At 40.9% G+C, this 17,099-nt stretch overlaps 2 protein-coding genes across 2 annotated transcripts; both read left to right on the top strand.

Moving 5' to 3' along the window:
• The first annotated feature begins 6,697 nt into the window (after window positions 1–6,697).
• On the top strand, window positions 6,698–10,441 carry gtf3c6 (general transcription factor IIIC, polypeptide 6, alpha). The gene is made up of 6 exons (XM_071927283.2): window positions 6,698–6,849; window positions 7,273–7,353; window positions 7,476–7,539; window positions 8,060–8,104; window positions 8,197–8,304; window positions 9,613–10,441. The coding sequence occupies exons 1-6, from the start codon at window positions 6,826–6,828 to the stop codon at window positions 9,741–9,743; spliced, it is 453 nt and encodes a 150-aa protein (XP_071783384.2). The 5' UTR covers window positions 6,698–6,825; the 3' UTR covers window positions 9,744–10,441.
• Window positions 10,442–11,161: 720 nt separating this feature from the next.
• calub (calumenin b) lies at window positions 11,162–16,282 on the top strand. Its single transcript, XM_071927295.2, has 7 exons — window positions 11,162–11,214; window positions 12,342–12,568; window positions 12,941–13,134; window positions 13,552–13,718; window positions 13,834–13,894; window positions 14,096–14,295; window positions 14,514–16,282. Exons 2-7 carry the CDS (start codon window positions 12,348–12,350, stop codon window positions 14,616–14,618), a joined length of 948 nt encoding a protein of 315 aa, XP_071783396.1. The 5' UTR covers window positions 11,162–11,214; window positions 12,342–12,347; the 3' UTR covers window positions 14,619–16,282.
• The last annotated feature ends 817 nt before the right edge of the window (window positions 16,283–17,099 follow it).

Raw genomic sequence — 17,099 nt, 5'->3', positions numbered from 1 at the left:
TGTCAGTTTAGCACAAAAAACACCTGAAATGTAACTTATACTGTTAGAATTGTTTAAAAATATTGGATTGTAAGATATCTTTGTAATTAGACATACACTGCTACAGGTTTTGTAAAATACATTTACAGCAGATCAAAACATCCATTAAAAGATTATTCCCAGAAATCCTATCGTAGGCTGACTGTGTGTGTGTGTGTGTGTGTGTGTGTGTGTGTGTGTGTGTGTTTAGAAAGGAGAGAACGGAGAGAAAGGGGTGTGAGGGGGAGAGAGAGAGGGGGGGAGAGGGAGAGAATTGCTTGGCTACACTTCACGAAAATGTGTATTTTGTTTGTCATTATGGGACATGGACAAATACTGTTTTGCACGCAGTTGATTGCGCAAGGACCCAATGGACTGCATATAGGACCCGGGAGATGTAGCCTACATCTGTCTCAAGGTAATAGCACTAAGCTGTATTTTGCATTGCGAGACCATAACAGTGGATTATTTGAGAATACGAGACTATCTGAACGGGCAGCGACTTCGGTAGTTCACTCCCTATCTCTGTCTGTGTTGTCAAGCCACTGATCAACATCCGCGAAGCCTTCAGACTACTTCTGTCTTTGTTTACACCGGATCGTATGGCCACACTCCGATTCAGCCAAAACAAGAGTGATATCGCTCAATATTCAGTAACAGGTGAAGCATTGCACACGCAGAACAACAAAAGCTTGATTTGTGCGAACTAGAGGCTGCCCCGACTAAATCCCCCCACCGCTGCCTGCTTCCTCCGTACCTTTAGTATTGTAAACAAATGGCAGACTTACATTTCTGCAGCGGCACTGGTACAAGGCTCCGTACGCTGAATGTGTAGTAGTCCAGAAAACAATCGTATAGAGAGCCCACTCATTCCTTATGAATGATCCTCTGCGTTCATACGGAGCAGGAAAAAATGGGGAGAGAGAGCAGCGGGGTCCAAGTTGTTACCAAACAACAGTATAATTAAAGCTACATATAGGCTGTAGTAAACAGAAGATGGGGGACGGAGGGGTTTGTGCGAGCTCCAGAGGTAGAATGAGTTCTGATCACTGAGGGGGGAAAAAACACTTGGCTCTTTATTCCTGCTAATTAGTTTCCTTCAAAAAATGGCTGAGATTACGCCCAGTGCGCATGTGCGTAATTGCGCAGACACCGCTAATTAGCCCGTTTGGATCAATAGGATTCCGCGATAGAGAGAGGGAGAGAGAGGGAGGGGGAGAGGCTACAGCGAGCGGAGAGGAGACGAGGAGAGGAAAATATTGAAAAGTATGCGGAATTATTTACTGAAACGTTGAATTTTTATTACAAATACAATATTACGGAAAAAGAAGTGTAGCAAATCAATAAACAATTTTAGAAGGATCCGCGAATATTTAACATGTTATTAGTTAAAAAATAATGTCACAGAAAATACTACGAGATAAATAATAATAATAATAATAATAATAAAATACCATAAAGTGCGATAAGGTCACAATAAACTCACGATTTAGACACACTATATGTCCCTATAGGAATATAGGAATATTGTGATTCCAGGGGATATGAAAAACAAAAATACCATAAAATACGATAATTCCACCATAAACTCACTATTGACTGCCACAAACACACTATAAGTCTCTTGAGGAATACAATAGGAATATAATATTGACATTTCGTTAGGGATGCCCTATGGGTTTAGGCCCCGAAACGTAGGTAATGTCTAACACTCAAATTGCAACATTTTATGAATTATACAAATTTGCGAGCGACTATTAAAGCTTTGATGAAGTTGTTGTAGCCTGTTTTTGGTCATCAGGTTTTGGCAAACTGACAAAGAGGTCTAAAAAATAATGCTTGAATGAAAAAAACACCCTCATCAGCCTAAAATATGCTTGAATGAAATCAGACATTCATCCCTTTATTGTTTTTGGACCGAACAGATCAGTTTAGGCTGTAAGTCTGGATTTCGGATGTTGGTTTGTTAGTTCATTTTCTCTGGTTGGAAAACAAAAATATTATAAATGGACGTGTCCATTGCTATGTTTGTCATCACAGGAGACATGTCTGAGAGAATGGTGCTTTAGGTTTTTTTTTTTTTCCTCCAGCCGTCCCCTCCTCGCTGCTCGGCTCTATTGTTATGATAATACTATTGTGAATTTCACGCTGGATGTGCAATCTGTCGATCTCGACGTCCATATTTCAGTGGGGGGAAACTGCACTTATTTGTAAGATGAAATAGTATCCCTTTACTTTGGTAGGCTTTGATTGTCAAAGCTGACCTTACTAATAAGAACTATAGAAATCCAATAATACATTTTAGAAGGATGGGCTACGGTGCAAATACTGCAGCAAAACTCAAAGTCCCCTTTGGGAAAATTATAGGAATATTATAATGATACCACAGGAGATTTAAAACAAAACAAAACAAACAACAACAAAAACAGGCTTGCATTAAGTACAATAAGCTCACAATAAAACAGCCACACTACAATACCATAGGAATATTAATGCTTTTTCGTTAGGGTTGGCCTTATGTGACTGACCTTTTGGTTTTTCTTTGGTGTGGCTTGGTTTGGACTGGACTGGATAGGTTTGGTTAGTTTCTATTATTTGGGTAGGCCTACTTATAAATATGAAGGGGATCGATTCATTGGCCAATTAATTAACTGCCAATTAACAATTAGGCACCGCTGTCGGCCTGCGTTGGTAGTATAGGCACATCCAATAATTATTTTACGATTTTAAAGCATTTAACTGATAGTCTATCTACATATACCACCCAGCAAAGAATGTAGCTTATCACAAATATAAATCAGCGACTGTCGCGCTTTTCGTGCTTTCTGTATGGCTGTATGGGCGTTTTCTATTGTTATGTAATTGTTTTATGGACTGTCGAATGTAGTTAAAAACAGTGGCAATTTTATTTTTTTATGGTCGAAATAAAAGACAATGAATGATAATATAATCTTAACGTTAGTCCATATCGCAACTTATGTGTCACTGGCTGTGTGTGTGTGTGTGTGTGTGTGTGTGTGTTAATTATAGGCTGTATGAATTTATCTTTAAATGAATCTTTTTTTCTTTTTTTTAAAAAAGGCCTCTCTAAATGCACATGCGTGTGTGCATTTGTGTGTTGAAAACGTTCATTTATATTAATATACAGCTCTGATGTTTAAGGTTCATCTTTACGTGAAGTAGTTATCATTGCAATATAATTTTTGGAAATTCTTGTATATTTATCTTGCAGTGTGTTTTTGTCTTCCATTTGACATATCAAAGAAATTACAGCCTGCAATTAGAAATGATGTTGCTGCTAAACGCTAAAATACAGACCAGGCTTTGGCTCTGATTATTTTACTTTGATTTCAATTAAATTGTATTTGACAAAAGCATGAAATTATACTTAAAGTTTATACCAGCACATCTCCAGTGCTATAACACAATTAAAGCAATGTTTCCTATCAGTTCTTCAAATTCTTGCATTGCACATTATTCAGGAAATTTTCCATTTGTATTTCAATTTGCAACTGCATTTTTTATCCCATCTGAAACAATGAAAAGGCAGGTGAACCTGGTTAACATACACACACACACACTCGCGCACACACACACACACACACACACACATTTTCTCTGTCCATGATGCAGATGAATTGTGTGCGTGTGTGTGGGAGTGTCTGTGTGTCTGTTGCCTGTCTGTGTTTGTGGTTCACAATGAAAATGTTTTTCCGCAACAGACAAACACAGAGCCATTCCCAGTTCTCTGCTCTGAATGTCACATGTTCTAGATACACATGAATATAATTCTAGAATCACATGAATAGAATAGAATAGAATTGTGCCAGTTCTCCTGATTGGTTGAATATATGCATAAGAGCAGACCCTCTCCCTGACCGCCAATGCAGGATAATTTCCGAAGTGATAAATATAGAATTATAATATTTTGCTCATATTAAAGGTCTCATGTAAATGTAAATGTTATCATTTATCTCTCTCACACACACTCTCTCTCTCTCTCTCTCTCTCTCTCTCTCTCTCTCTCTCTCTCTCTCACACACACACACGTACACACTCAAACATGCACAAGCTGTACTGTACCATGCACCATACTTACCATGCCCTCAGGTGTATGCCAGGGGTTGTTGTTTTCACTGTAATATATAGTTAGCCCTTCCACCAATTTACCCTGTCACTGCTAATGGGGCAATTAACCACTGCGATACCCCCCAGGCAGAGGGAGAGCCAAAAGCTCCCCAACTCCAAACTTGTCTTTATGACATTTATATGACAAAATGTGGGGGTAGCTGGGGACCCATCTGACACCTTGGAGGGTCCTTAATGTCACTCCCTCCCTTGCCCCCGCCCCCTTCTGCCCCGGGGTATGGCACCGAGCAGGAAGCGTAATACATCACGCACAGGAGAGGCGCGGGCCTCGTCTAGGAGGGGAAAACTTTGCCTGCATCTAAAGCGTCATTAGGGCAACTCTGAGTTATGCATATTTTGAAGCTCCAAGTTATCGGCCTACACTGTGTTCAGTTAGGCATGTAATGGTTATGCATGTAAACTGGTCTTGATATCAAGTCACAAACACATACCACACACACACACACACACACACACACACACACACACACACTCCAACTTGACCTCCTCCCTTCATCTTAGCCCTTTTGGTGTCTTCAGGTCCCTCTATCTTTGTCTCCGCTCACATTCCCCCTGTCCTTCTTCTGTCCCCAAGGAGGCAATAACCTCCCCAGCAAGTGCTTCCCCTTGAGCCGTTGTCATAGTAACTTGTGGGCTGGTCGACATGACAACCCCACCATGGTCCAGAGATAGATGGTAGCCCCGAAATGGGGAGGGAGATGGGACTTGGGGGATTTGCACCCCCTTTAATTTGGTTTGCCTTTCTCATTCAAAATATTTTTTTTTTTTGCATGAAAACTCCTATTAACCGTTATTGCTTCTGGGAAAGTGACCTGGACATCTATGCTCTTTTTCTGCATCACCCTGCTTCACATTTATACCAATATACACATTTTATACACACATTATTTAAACACGGCTGTTGACCGTTGAGCAGCTCCACTGGCACAGTTGGGGGTTAAGTGCGTTGCTCTACGGCACCTTGATGGACATTGTTGAGGGAGGCAGAGCATTTGTCAACCTTTTTCTTGGTAGTTTCATTGAAAATGTTTATAATAGTCATGTTAATCATAATAATATTAATTAATTAATTATTATACTATTTTCATATCCCTACAACAGACTGGAATAAAACACAGTAGTCATCTTCTTCCAAAGCTAATATAAAAGGTGAAAATTACTTGTTTTCACAGTTTGCCCTTTTTGGGCACTAAACTTACAGTCTGTTATTTATCATCTAGCACCAACCACCAAATCGTTTTTCAGCAGGTGCAAGTGTTCGTATTTGGAGGCTCAGGAGCCGGTTTCTAGACATCTATTAAATCCCCCCCTCTTCTCAAGACACCATTCCTTAAATATAAGGACAATTACATGTCCAAGCACCAGTTTATCTGCTTTTATCATAGCACCAGTGAAACAGGTTTTATATATAAGCAGCTCTATTGCTGCAGTGCGCCCGATCCAGGCTATTAAACCCACTGTTCACGGGAGCCGGTGATAGTTTGATGACACCCTGGTTCAAGCCCCGTGTCGGCAGCCATCCTCCCTGCTGAGTCCTGAGCGAGACGCCGACTCCCTGCCAGCTCCAGGGTGCTGCTCTGTAGCCGACCCTGACCTCTGACCTCCCTGGAGAGGGGGAAGCCAAAAGAGACATTCCCTATGGGGATCGATAAAGTGCCATATTATTTATCGGGGCTATCCATTACGTCCTAAACAACCGACAGTAATACCATCATCAAGTCAAGGATTTTAGATGGTTATTCTCCTTTAATGTGTGCATTAAGAACCTCTGGAGCCACTGGAGGCCGTGGTTCAGAGCAGAGTCACACCTGTATGGACGATGAACCCTCCTCACTGACCCTGCAAAGACCTTTTAGTGAAAAACTAATCCCCTGCCCCCAGGCGCTGCTACATGTGTGTTAACGTCTGCTTCGCTGCACAACATGCAACATTTTATTTTGTATTGTATTGTTTTTTATGATGCCCTTTGATTGTGATTCAATAGTGTTTCTCGTGTGGTTTGAATCTGTTTCCTTTGTCTTGGCCTCCTGTGTGTGTGTGTGTGTGTGTGATTGTTTCGTGTTTGGTTTGAATATGTTTGATGCGTGTGCTTCCTTATGTTTTTGTTGTTGTCGCTTCTGTCTTGACAGATGAATTTCCCCTTGGGGATCAATAAAGTGTATCGTCTCATTTCATCTCATCTCATCTCATCACCTCAGCTATGGCCTCCTGCAGAAGAACATTATTAACATTTATGTGAAATGCAGATGAGTGTGCGCTTACAGGTAGCCAATAGCCTTTAGATCCACTCATTTTGGGAGTAATCTAAGTAGAATAAACAGAGAGAGAGAGAGAGAGAGAGAGAGAGAGAGAGAGAGAGAGAGAGAGAGAGAGAGAGATTTTGCATGAATATCCAGATCATAATGAATGGATCAGCTACAAAACATGCAAGTAAAACTGAACAACAGCGCCCCTCGAAGGTCGTTGCTAGTAATTGAAAATGAACTGGGCAGCTCAGCTTCTCGCACACCGTACATTCGCGGAAGTGGTGGAAGCCCTTTGGTAAATGTGTTAGTAAAAAATGAGTGTGGGTTTCTCCACATAAATACACCGCTATAGGCTTCAGGAAGAGATACTATAACGTCATTGTATCCCCTCTTTCGTTTCAGGACTTTGAACATGGGAGACGAATGGGAAGAGGAGGTATGAAACTGTGATGAACATGAAAAGCGTTATTGCTTGTAGCTAGGTTACCAATATAGCTAGCCTAGCTTTATGTAGCTAACACGTTAGCTAAATCGGCAATACCTAAATGCGGGTCGGGGGACACCCAGGGGTCTTTGAGAGGATTACAGGGGTTCCCCAGCAAATTGAGGATTACTTTAATATATATAATATAATATATATAATAATATAATTCATCCGTTTGGAAGTAAGTAACAGGAGAGAATGTGTAAGAGTGTCTGTTCTCATCAGAGGTTTCAGTCTCTCAGTTTCTACACCTGTTCTCAACTGGGGGTCCCTGGGACAGAAGCTCTATCAAATGGGGGTGTGCTGGTCTAAAGTGTATTTATATAAAGTTTGGCAAACCCTGAGCTAATCACTGACTTTTCCATCTCTTTTCAGGAGCAGCTGGTTGTGGTGGAGCTCTCTGGTATAATCAACAATGATTTCCTGTCCAAGTGCCGTGGCACATGCAAAATACTGGTGAGTTTTGGGGTCGTGGTCTGAAAAGAAAAAGAAAAAAATGGACCACTATGCATGGCGTCAACATTTCTGGAAGTCTCATTCTAGCGTGCACTGATTTGGTTTTCTCATTTGTGTTGAAGGATGTTGACAGCGAGAAACCCATGATGCAAGTTGGACAGTATGTATTTGTAGGAGAGTATGAAGGTAAGAATAAACCGTAAAAACTGGAAAAACGGAAGGAAAAGAGCGTAGTCTGCATCAGCACCTGCTGTATACACCTGCAGAGTATTTTGCCGTCTCCTATTTTCCCTCTTGAGGCAATTGTTTATGTTGGTAACATTTTCACTTCTCACCACCTCCATTGAGATTCAGGAACAGTCAGCCTAACATTATCTACTCTGGTGATCTGCCTTCACCACTGGCATTGATGCTTTTTTCACCAGCTTTAAATTTCAGGCAAAATTACTTCCCGAAAAGTCTGATTCAAGACATAGAATTAAATATTACCATGATGAAGCCTTCTATTCTTGCAGAAGTAGAAGTGTGATTTTTAGAAGTATGATTTTAGAATAGAAAACAAATAGAAAAATGAAAGTGCTGCTGACTGTTTTTACCTAGTGTGGTACGCATTGACACTGACTGTTCATGAACTCCTATAGTGGTGTTTACTGTAAAAATGAAATGCTATACTAATATATCACCTTTACTCTCTCCCTCTTCACAGATGCTGTGGGAACTTGTGTGCTGTTTGAGGAGGGACCATCGAATGGTAAGTTTCTGCTCCATCTATTTTCAATATTTTTAAAAATTATACTAATGACTTTTGTGTTGCTGATGCTGCATGTCTGTGTGTGTCTGCAGGAGACGCAGACAGTACTCCAGAGCTCAAGTACATGTGCCACACTGTGAAGAGACTGATGATGCAGCGCATCTTCCTTACTGAGAAGAAAGAGGGTGAAACCAGCACAGGTCAGCCATAATGGCCACATTCATTTTTTTTTTTAATGATTTTTATTTTATTGAATTTTCAGGTTTTATAACATATGCATACAAACAGACAAATAATGAGGGATATAATATGTATATACTATATATATATATACATAAACATATACATATACATATATACATACACATATACATACATATACACATACATACACACACACATACATGTACATACATACACACCCATACATACACATTGAAGCAACATAATAATAATAATAATGATAATAATTTTTTTCAAATGGCCACATTCTTTGTAGTACAAAATCTGTTGCCATCACACGCCACTAATACAATTACCACAACTTGTGCTGTCTCACACACAGGGCCGGATTAACCAACCACAGGGTCCCTGGGCACACACGTCCTATTGGGCCCCCCTCCCACCGATCTGCACCCACACACCGTAACTCAAGATACTAGCCTGTTCACAGAACAAATTTCCCTATGGGGACATTAAAGTATATCTTATCTAACACAAACGTAAACCTTTTACAGGTTCAAAATAATCTGAAACTCATTTTTAACTATTACAAACTGCCATTCCTTGTATCTACAACTCGCTCATTCAATTTGAGAGTGATAACATTTGTCCAACCCCAAGGCAAGCCTTAGTAGTGGTAGCGGTAGTGGTGGGGCTTCCCTTTGTTTATATTTGGATTTCAGGTTGTGGCTTTAAGGAGGCGAGGTGACAGGTGGTGGGAATGAAATGGTTAAATATTGAAATTCATTGAACAGGTTTGATTATGTCTGTACCTAGACCCCCCTGCCCCACCAGTATATAAGTAACGCACTGTATCTTGGATGTTGGATGATATTCACTAAATGCATTGCTCATAAACATACAATCAATAGGTGGCAGTTTAATAATTGTGGTTGAGGCCTCTGTATCAATAGAAATCATGTTTAGGGCAGTAGAGGCCGTGACTTGGGCCCCATACTCATTCTAAACTGTGGCCTACGGTTAGGGGCCTCAGGCAGGTAAGTGTGTGTCAAGGTTTCGCCTGGCTGCACATTTCAACTGAAACTAGTGAGATGTTGCAAAATGCATTGAGACTGGAAGCAGTACTCAGAATCTTTTGGGGCCCCTGGTGGTCCAGGGCATGCTCACACACATAAACTAGTTCCACTTCCTTATGTTGCTTCCTTTTAGGAGTAGCTTGACCTGGACCCTTTTAGGAGTAGATTGACCTTTTATCTGCAGCTTGACAAAGAATTAACTTTTTAATGTCAAAAGCTTGAACGTGGCTTTTTGTGTTTCCCCTGCAGGAAGCGGTGATAGTGCTGAACAGACGGACGCAACCTGTCAATCCAGTCAACAGTCAGAAGATGCCAATCCACAGGAGGAAGCAGGAGAACAGACAGACGAAGCAGATTTGGAAGACATGGCAGTGGGTTGAGACATGGAGGCCTCGCTAACTGCTTGGTGTCATATGAGCTGCCTATAAGAAGTAGAGACACTGTTATTTGTGAGGTTGAGATGGACTCACTCAGACTATTCAAAGACAGCTATTGCAGTTGGGCTTATACAGCATAGTTGTAATAAGGAGATGTGTTAAATTGTCTGGCAAAGATCCTTTCCAGAATCATTCCTTGCCTCTTCTCCCCTGAGCCTCAAGATCAAATAATCTAATATTGAATAGACAACAGAAATATGGTTAAATTGTACCTGTAGGGAAGGCATTTGAAACCCAATTCTTTCAGATCCACAGTAGGTCTGGATGGGGAAAGGCAGTAGCAGAGATATGGTGCGAGCCCTCCACCTAGCACCATTCCCTGGGAGTGCTGTCATTTTGCTGTTTTGATATCACCCGCTCCGTGTTACAACCTTTCCACTGCTCATGATGAAAAGGGGTCATGGATTCTAGTGCGCAGCACCGAGGAAGAAAGCTGCCTTGGCTTCAGAGTTATAGTAGATGTGCTCATTGGAGAATGAGTCATCCATACATTCAAAGAAGAGGAGGGCAGTTCTACAAATCAAAGGCACTTGACTTGAAATTAAGAAACCTTTTGTTTTTCTTAATTTATAGTAAAATTGTATTATTAATACTAGTTTGAGTAGTTTACCCAAGCAAAATAAATAAAGGTGTTTTAATTAGTCAAGAGTGAAGACTTGCCATTTTTACCTTTTTGAATGTAGGGGCCTGCTTGACTGTGCTGGATTCTAGAGAATTTGCTGACACTGGGGAATTTAGGCCAGTGGTTCTCAGCCTGGGTGTCACAAAATAATTTGGGAAAATTTGCAAAATGAAAAAAAAAAAACTTACTATCATGTCTATTTCTGATTTTTCTTTTTTTCTTATGAAATACTGAACAGTTCTCAGCACCTCAACATCCTCTGATAATCAAATGAAACAACCTGAAAAGCAAAAATCATTGTTTTCTCTGCATATGCAGCCTGTTGGCATGGCTTCGTTTTAAGGGGCCACGAGTAAAAAAAGTTGAGAACCACTGATTTAGGCAATATCCCTGTTATGTTTTTAACAACTGTATATTAATTAAATAACTTTTCTACTGCAGTTTCTGGTATTTGTCCTTTTTCCATTCCAATTTCAAGTGGAAATGTATCGTATTGGGTCATTTTTATGCAGCGCGTACCTGAGGAGAAACCGTACGCACAGTCTCACCTGTCCTGACAGCTGCGGAGTTTAGTTTTTATGAATGAACTAGGTTTTGTTGACTTTGAGGACGTGGCGGTTCTCGGCCAATCCAATCACCGAGGCTGCCCTGAAGTGGACCAATGAGGAGGCGACATCGCACTCCCCTCCTCGAGCTCCCATTGGTCGGTTGGTGTTTTACCATCGGAAGTGCATGGGTGTGTATCCGGGGGCGGGTCTAAAATTGAAACGAAAGACTTCCCCGAAGAAACCGGTGAGTTGCCTAGAAAATTATGGTTTAAACAGAAAAATGAGTAGAACTTTATTCTTTCTTACAACTATTATTTAGAAGTACGCAGTGTGGATAACCATACAGTTTATTATTTATGTTCAGCGGACGAGTTAAACCGCAGAACAGCAGGTATCAACTAACGGTAACGCCAGGTCAGCTAGCCTAATATTAGCACTTGTGATAACCTTGTTTTTGGCTGGTAACACTATTGGGTCAGCTGATTATTAGGAATACTGGACACATTGTTTTAAAGGGAGTCGTGATAAAGAGTCAGCACAGAGGCTAACGGTGTTTAAGGTGGGAAAAATGAGAACAGACATCGATAATTGTAATGCTGAAGCAGTGAGGATTCTTTTTAAAGAGAATAGTTAAAGTAGTCAGTAATTAAAGATATTTTTTGTCTGAGTAATGCGAGATATATCGCATTTATTCCAATGATAATAAATTATATTAGATGGATATTACGAAAGTTGCTGCCAGGAGGTTTCTTAATATCTTATATAGGAGAGGATCTCGAGAAAATTATCAATGGTGGGATTTCCATCATTAATAAGGGTGTTGACGACAAAGCACTGTTTTGGATTTGTTTGAAGGAATGGGTTCAGTGTAGTTCATAATTTGAATCGAGTGGGATAATGATTCAAATATAGTATCTATAACTAATATTTTTTTACATGTTTGAATATATACTTTTTTAATGTATTTTTTTACTTTTTGAGAATCCAGGAAACCACCATAAAACACCAAAAGGAAAGCAAATGGGAAATTGAGTCATCTGCCAAAAATGACTGATCCCAATTTGCTATGATGCATAACAAATTTCAGAGAAATCTGACAAAGTTGTATCATAATTCACCTCTCACCCAAAATTCTCAGAATATTTGCTCATGCTGTGAGTCATCGCTGTCTGAATGAATAGACATTTAAATAGACTGGCTAGTGTAGAAGTGAGTAATCCCACAAGTTAAAGGCTACATGGTCTATAGATGGACAGCATTCATTAGTGTGCTAATAGGATTAACTTTGAAATCCATGTTGATCAGTATAAAATTTCACCTTGACCCACTATTTAAGTGATAATTGTATTTTGTTTTCTGCTCCTGGCCCAGACTAGGATGGAGCTGCGGCCGCTCGTCATGTGCTTTGCGCTCTGTGTGGTCTATGCCACCAGCAAACCCACCGAGAAGAAGGACCGTGTTCACCACGACGATCCGCTCAGTAACCGAGAGCACGACGACGCGGAGAACTTCGACTACGACCACGAGGCCTTTCTGGGACAGGATGAGGCCAAGACCTTCGACCAGCTCACACCAGAGGAGAGCAAGGAGAGGCTCGGGTAATGCATGCTGGGAAAATGTTGTGCATGTAATCTTCGGACAGGACTGGTGACATCTGTACATTTGTGAATCTGTTAATTGCAGTTATATGTAAATTTATCAGTGGCCATCGCTTTGCGAATTCTATTTTCTATTTTACTGGAGAATCATTTTACTAGCATCATACCTTTAAATGTCTTTTAATGATTATTTTATTTTACTATCTTTTTACTCTTGGTTCTCCAACCTACACCTCTATTATTTGCTGTGGTAATGACCCAGTTTCCCCTCAGAGAGCAGTAAAGTTCATCTCAGGCAACACACCAGAGCAACAGGGCAATATGAGGATAAAACTTGAACATGTGCTAAGCTTTCTCTCTTTGTCTCCGCAGCATGTTGGTAGAGCGTATAGATGAGGACAAGGACGGCTTTGTGACTGTTGAGGAGATGAAGAAGTGGATCAAGCACGCTCAGAAGAGATGGATCTACGATGATGTGGATCGGCAGTGGAAGGGTCACGACCTCAACGGGGACGGACTGGTGTCCTGGGAGGAGTATAAGAACGCCACGTACGGATACATTCTTGGTATGGATGAAGACTATATTCACACATTTGATGAGAAATTATGTTGTATCCCTCAAGTATTACCAGTACATATTCAAGGAGCATGATTAATCAGTCTATAAAATGTCAAAAATAATGACAAATGCCCATCACAAGTTGCCAGAGCCCAATGTGATGTCTTCAAATTGCTTACTTAGTCTGACCAGCAGCCAAAAACATTTTATAATGATATGAAACGGAGAAAAGCAAGTAAATTTTAGCATTTGTGAAGCTGTAACCAGCACCTTTGTTTGTATTTACTTGATAAGTGACTAAAACAATTAATCAATTATCACAATTATAGTCGATTAAAAATATTTTCAACTAATCGTTTCAGCACTAACACACACACACATACACAAACACACACTCTACAAAGTTCTGACCTCTGACCTGCAGATGACCCCGACCCTGAAGACGGTTTCAGCTACAGGCAGATGATGTCCCGTGATGAGAGGAGGTTCAAAATGGCCGACCTGGACACGGACATGAAAGCCAACAAGGAGGAGTTCACAGCCTTCCTTCACCCCGAGGAGTACGACCACATGAAAGACATTGTAGTGCTGGTGAGGGACACCCACACACACTCACACACACACACACAGAGGTACTGAAGGAAGAGCCCAACCCTATATCCTTTCATCCCTCTTCATTTCCCTATGCTTTCTTCCCATCCTGTAGGAAACCATGGAAGACATTGACAAGAATGGAGATGGTTTCATTGACCTGGACGAGTACATAGGTGAGTTCTAGCTGAACAGTTTTATTATCATGTGTTTAACATCACAGTGTTCTTGGGTTATCAGTGGTGGCAGGACAGGGTGGACGGAGGATACAGAGTCAAGTAGCAAAAGAGACAATAAGCACTTTCATATGTTATTTTACATATATTTATCATCATCATCCACTCTCACTCAACTTGCTCCTACCTCCTGCCCCGTAGGCGACATGTACAACCAGGAGGGCGACCCCGCAGAGCCCGAGTGGGTGAAGACGGAGAGGGAGCAGTTCACCGAGTTCAGAGACAAAAACAAAGACGGGAAGATGGACAAGGAGGAGACCAGAGACTGGATCCTGCCCAGTGACTACGACCACGCCGAGGCCGAGGCCAAGCACCTGGTCTACGAGTCAGATACAGACAAGGTATGTGTATGTTTGTTAAAGGAGTCTTTTTTTTTTCTTTTTTTACCCTTTTTTTGAGGTTTTAAATTATTTTAAATGTCAATAGACGACTTGATGTATGTACAACTTGATGTGTGTGCCTGCTTTTTTACATTTTTATCTTTGTTTGTGCATCTGTTTTTATGCGTGTTCTGGCATAAATACAGGGCTTAACTTGTCTGTTATTCTCCCGCTATCAGGATGGCCGTCTCACCAGGGCAGAAATAGTGGAGAAGTACGACCTGTTTGTGGGCAGCCAGGCGACCGACTTCGGAGAGGCTCTCGCTCGACACGACGAGTTCTAACATCGCCTCGGCCCAAAAGACTGTGTGTTCATCGAGTGCCACTCTGCTCCTCTCACAGCGGACAGAGTGTTTCAGACGAGATGAGCCTGACTACACCCAACGCCACAGACAATAATTTATTTGATTTCTTGAATGTGTCCCATTGTACACGCTAGCATTCTAAGTGATGTGTATGTGCGTGAGCAATGTGTCCTCAAGCTCGGTAGTGCATAAGTTTGGGATTTATATCGCCAGCCTCTGCTCTGCTTCCACCACTAGCCTTGCCTTGTCCAGCTCAGGCAAAGGGCAAACAGTGTTAACTGACACTTTGTGCAGATTAACTCTTTTTTGGAAAGGATTACTCTGTGAAATAGCCATGTTTTGTTATGATAGCCTTGTTAGAACAATAAGTTTAGGCTTGCAGTAAACAGAAGAGTTTGGGTAGTACCATTTTTTTTTAAGCTGCAACCAGCAGCTAGCATAAGTCACTTGGTCAGTCAGTCCTAAAAATTTCAAAAAAACTCTACTGCACGTGTCATTGCGGGACACGTCTATATAAAGACTCTAAGAGCCTGATCACTGCATCACTTTGAGTTTAGCTCGGTAGCTCGCCAGAGATCCCGGGTTCTAATCACAAGTTTTAGCACTACCATTTTTTCCTGCATGCTGGCTTCCCCAATACACCCAATACACAAATGACTTGCTTGTTTCTGCAACACACTGGACCATGAAGAGTAAAGCTGAGTTCCAGCCTTTAGAATTCATGTTTTACTCCTCTGTCTAAACATGCGGTCACACCCAAACAGCAGAAGCTAGTTGCTGATTCACTTGTACTTTGCTTTTCTTGTCCCTGTTGACCACAGTGTGTCATACTGTGGTAATGCTGGATAGGATGGATGCATAGGATGTTTGGAACGAGGGGTAAATATTAAATTCCCATGCCATTGAAGACTATTTGGACTAGTGCAATACGGTATCGCCAGTGGGACCACACTGTTTGCCATACTGGTCCCCAAAGCACCCATTTATAGAGTATATGGTTCCTACTTAAGGGTGGGTTGTGCTAATTGAAGGAATCAAGGTGAATTCAGCTCTGCCCGAGGGACTGATGGATGCTTTGTCCTAGATTGCGGCCTGCTTTTTTCCCTTCTCATCACCTCATTTCAAAATAGTGTGCTGTGTGTGTGTATGTGTCTGTGAATGTGTGTCTGTGAGTGAGTGTCTGTGAGTGAGTGTCTGTGAGTGAGTGTGTGTGTTTGCACATACATATGTGTACTCCTGTTTTCTATCTGACTTCCCCTTTTTGATGTTACGTTTTGAATTTTGTTTGATTCAGCTGGACTACTAACTCATTTATGTGCCAAGCAAAAAAGTCTGCCCTCTTTTGAAAAAACACTTTTCCCTTCACACACTTCCCCTTCCCCATTAATATCTTTGGAGCTGTCTAAAAATGTTTATATTATGCTTGTATTATTATCTCTACCACCATTTATAACCACTGTTGATAATTTTTATGGTATGTTATTATGTATATGATAATGGTTTTTTACATGCTCACTGCAGCGACAAGCCTTTCACTAGTGACTTTACTGTAAATCAGTTGTTGGTCTGCAAACTGTGAGCGCTCTAACAATCAGGTCCAGTTTTTGTGATTGAGAAGAATGTCTCAATAAAAACAAATTAAATTGGAGCTTTGGGTATGCAGTATATTGTGACTTGGTTGCTGTGCTAATCAGGTCTTCCACACAAACTACTTCATTTTATTTGCTAGTACAAATGATGGGATATTTAACAAACTCTATAGCCAAGCTATTATTTTTTATCCTACTCTATTTGTGTGGAAAGCAAAAGAAAATGGACAGATAAAAAATCCTTATGTTCTCTTGTCCTCTTAATTCTTACCATTTCTTTCTCATTATATGCGAGGTAAAAAAGAAATACTGATCCACACATCTTATAGAAAAATAAGATAATAAGACCAATAAGCACAAGATTCCCTGACAGCCGTCGTTGATTTTCCCTGCCTTCTGCCATGTGAGGAACGCTCTGTCCACTCCCTGGTTTCCACAGAGCTGCTGGCCCCATGATCTCTGAGAAGTGAGTGTTGTCTTAAACCAATTTGCTGTGGCATCAAATTACCTTTTCTTTCTGCAGAATTATTTGCCCTCTGGTCCCCATAACATACCAAATGTTGGGAATTTAAATCCACAGGCTTGAGCACATTTTTAGTATGGGTGGTTTATTTTTCAGGTATGTCACTGCCATTCTTAACAAACCAAGCAATGGAGCTCCCTCACACCCTTTTACTACATTTCAACACAGAGGTCAGACATGCATTGTTTCAGATTATTTGTCTATCCAGCAAAGGTTTGATGAGTATGCATGCTCTTTTAAGCAACACTCTCATTCATTCATTCAGTTTCTCATTCAAACACCCATTCACACCTGGGAACTGCCCAGTATAAACACAATTTTCTACTTTTGACCATTGAGCATCTTTAC

Source organism: Centroberyx gerrardi, chromosome 4 (genome assembly GCF_048128805.1).
Source record: "Centroberyx gerrardi isolate f3 chromosome 4, fCenGer3.hap1.cur.20231027, whole genome shotgun sequence".
Taxonomy (NCBI): Eukaryota; Metazoa; Chordata; class Actinopteri; order Beryciformes; family Berycidae; genus Centroberyx; species Centroberyx gerrardi.
Note: the sequence above shows the minus strand (reverse complement) of the source record. Positions and strands in the feature narration are given on the sequence as shown.

Excerpts from the sequence above, each read along its gene's own strand:
- gtf3c6 (XM_071927283.2), top strand. The coding sequence starts at position 6,826 with ATGGGAGACGAATGGGAAGAGGAG. Across the intron at positions 7,354-7,475 it reads GTGGCACATGCAAAATACTG|GATGTTGACAGCGAGAAACC; the intron begins GTGAGTTTTGGG and ends TTTGTGTTGAAG. Across the intron at positions 8,105-8,196 it reads TGAGGAGGGACCATCGAATG|GAGACGCAGACAGTACTCCA; the intron begins GTAAGTTTCTGC and ends GTGTGTCTGCAG.
- calub (XM_071927295.2), top strand. The coding sequence starts at position 12,348 with ATGGAGCTGCGGCCGCTCGTCATGTGCTTTGCGCTCTGTGTGGTCTAT. Across the intron at positions 12,569-12,940 it reads GAGAGCAAGGAGAGGCTCGG|CATGTTGGTAGAGCGTATAG; the intron begins GTAATGCATGCT and ends TTGTCTCCGCAG. Across the intron at positions 13,135-13,551 it reads CACGTACGGATACATTCTTG|ATGACCCCGACCCTGAAGAC; the intron begins GTATGGATGAAG and ends TCTGACCTGCAG.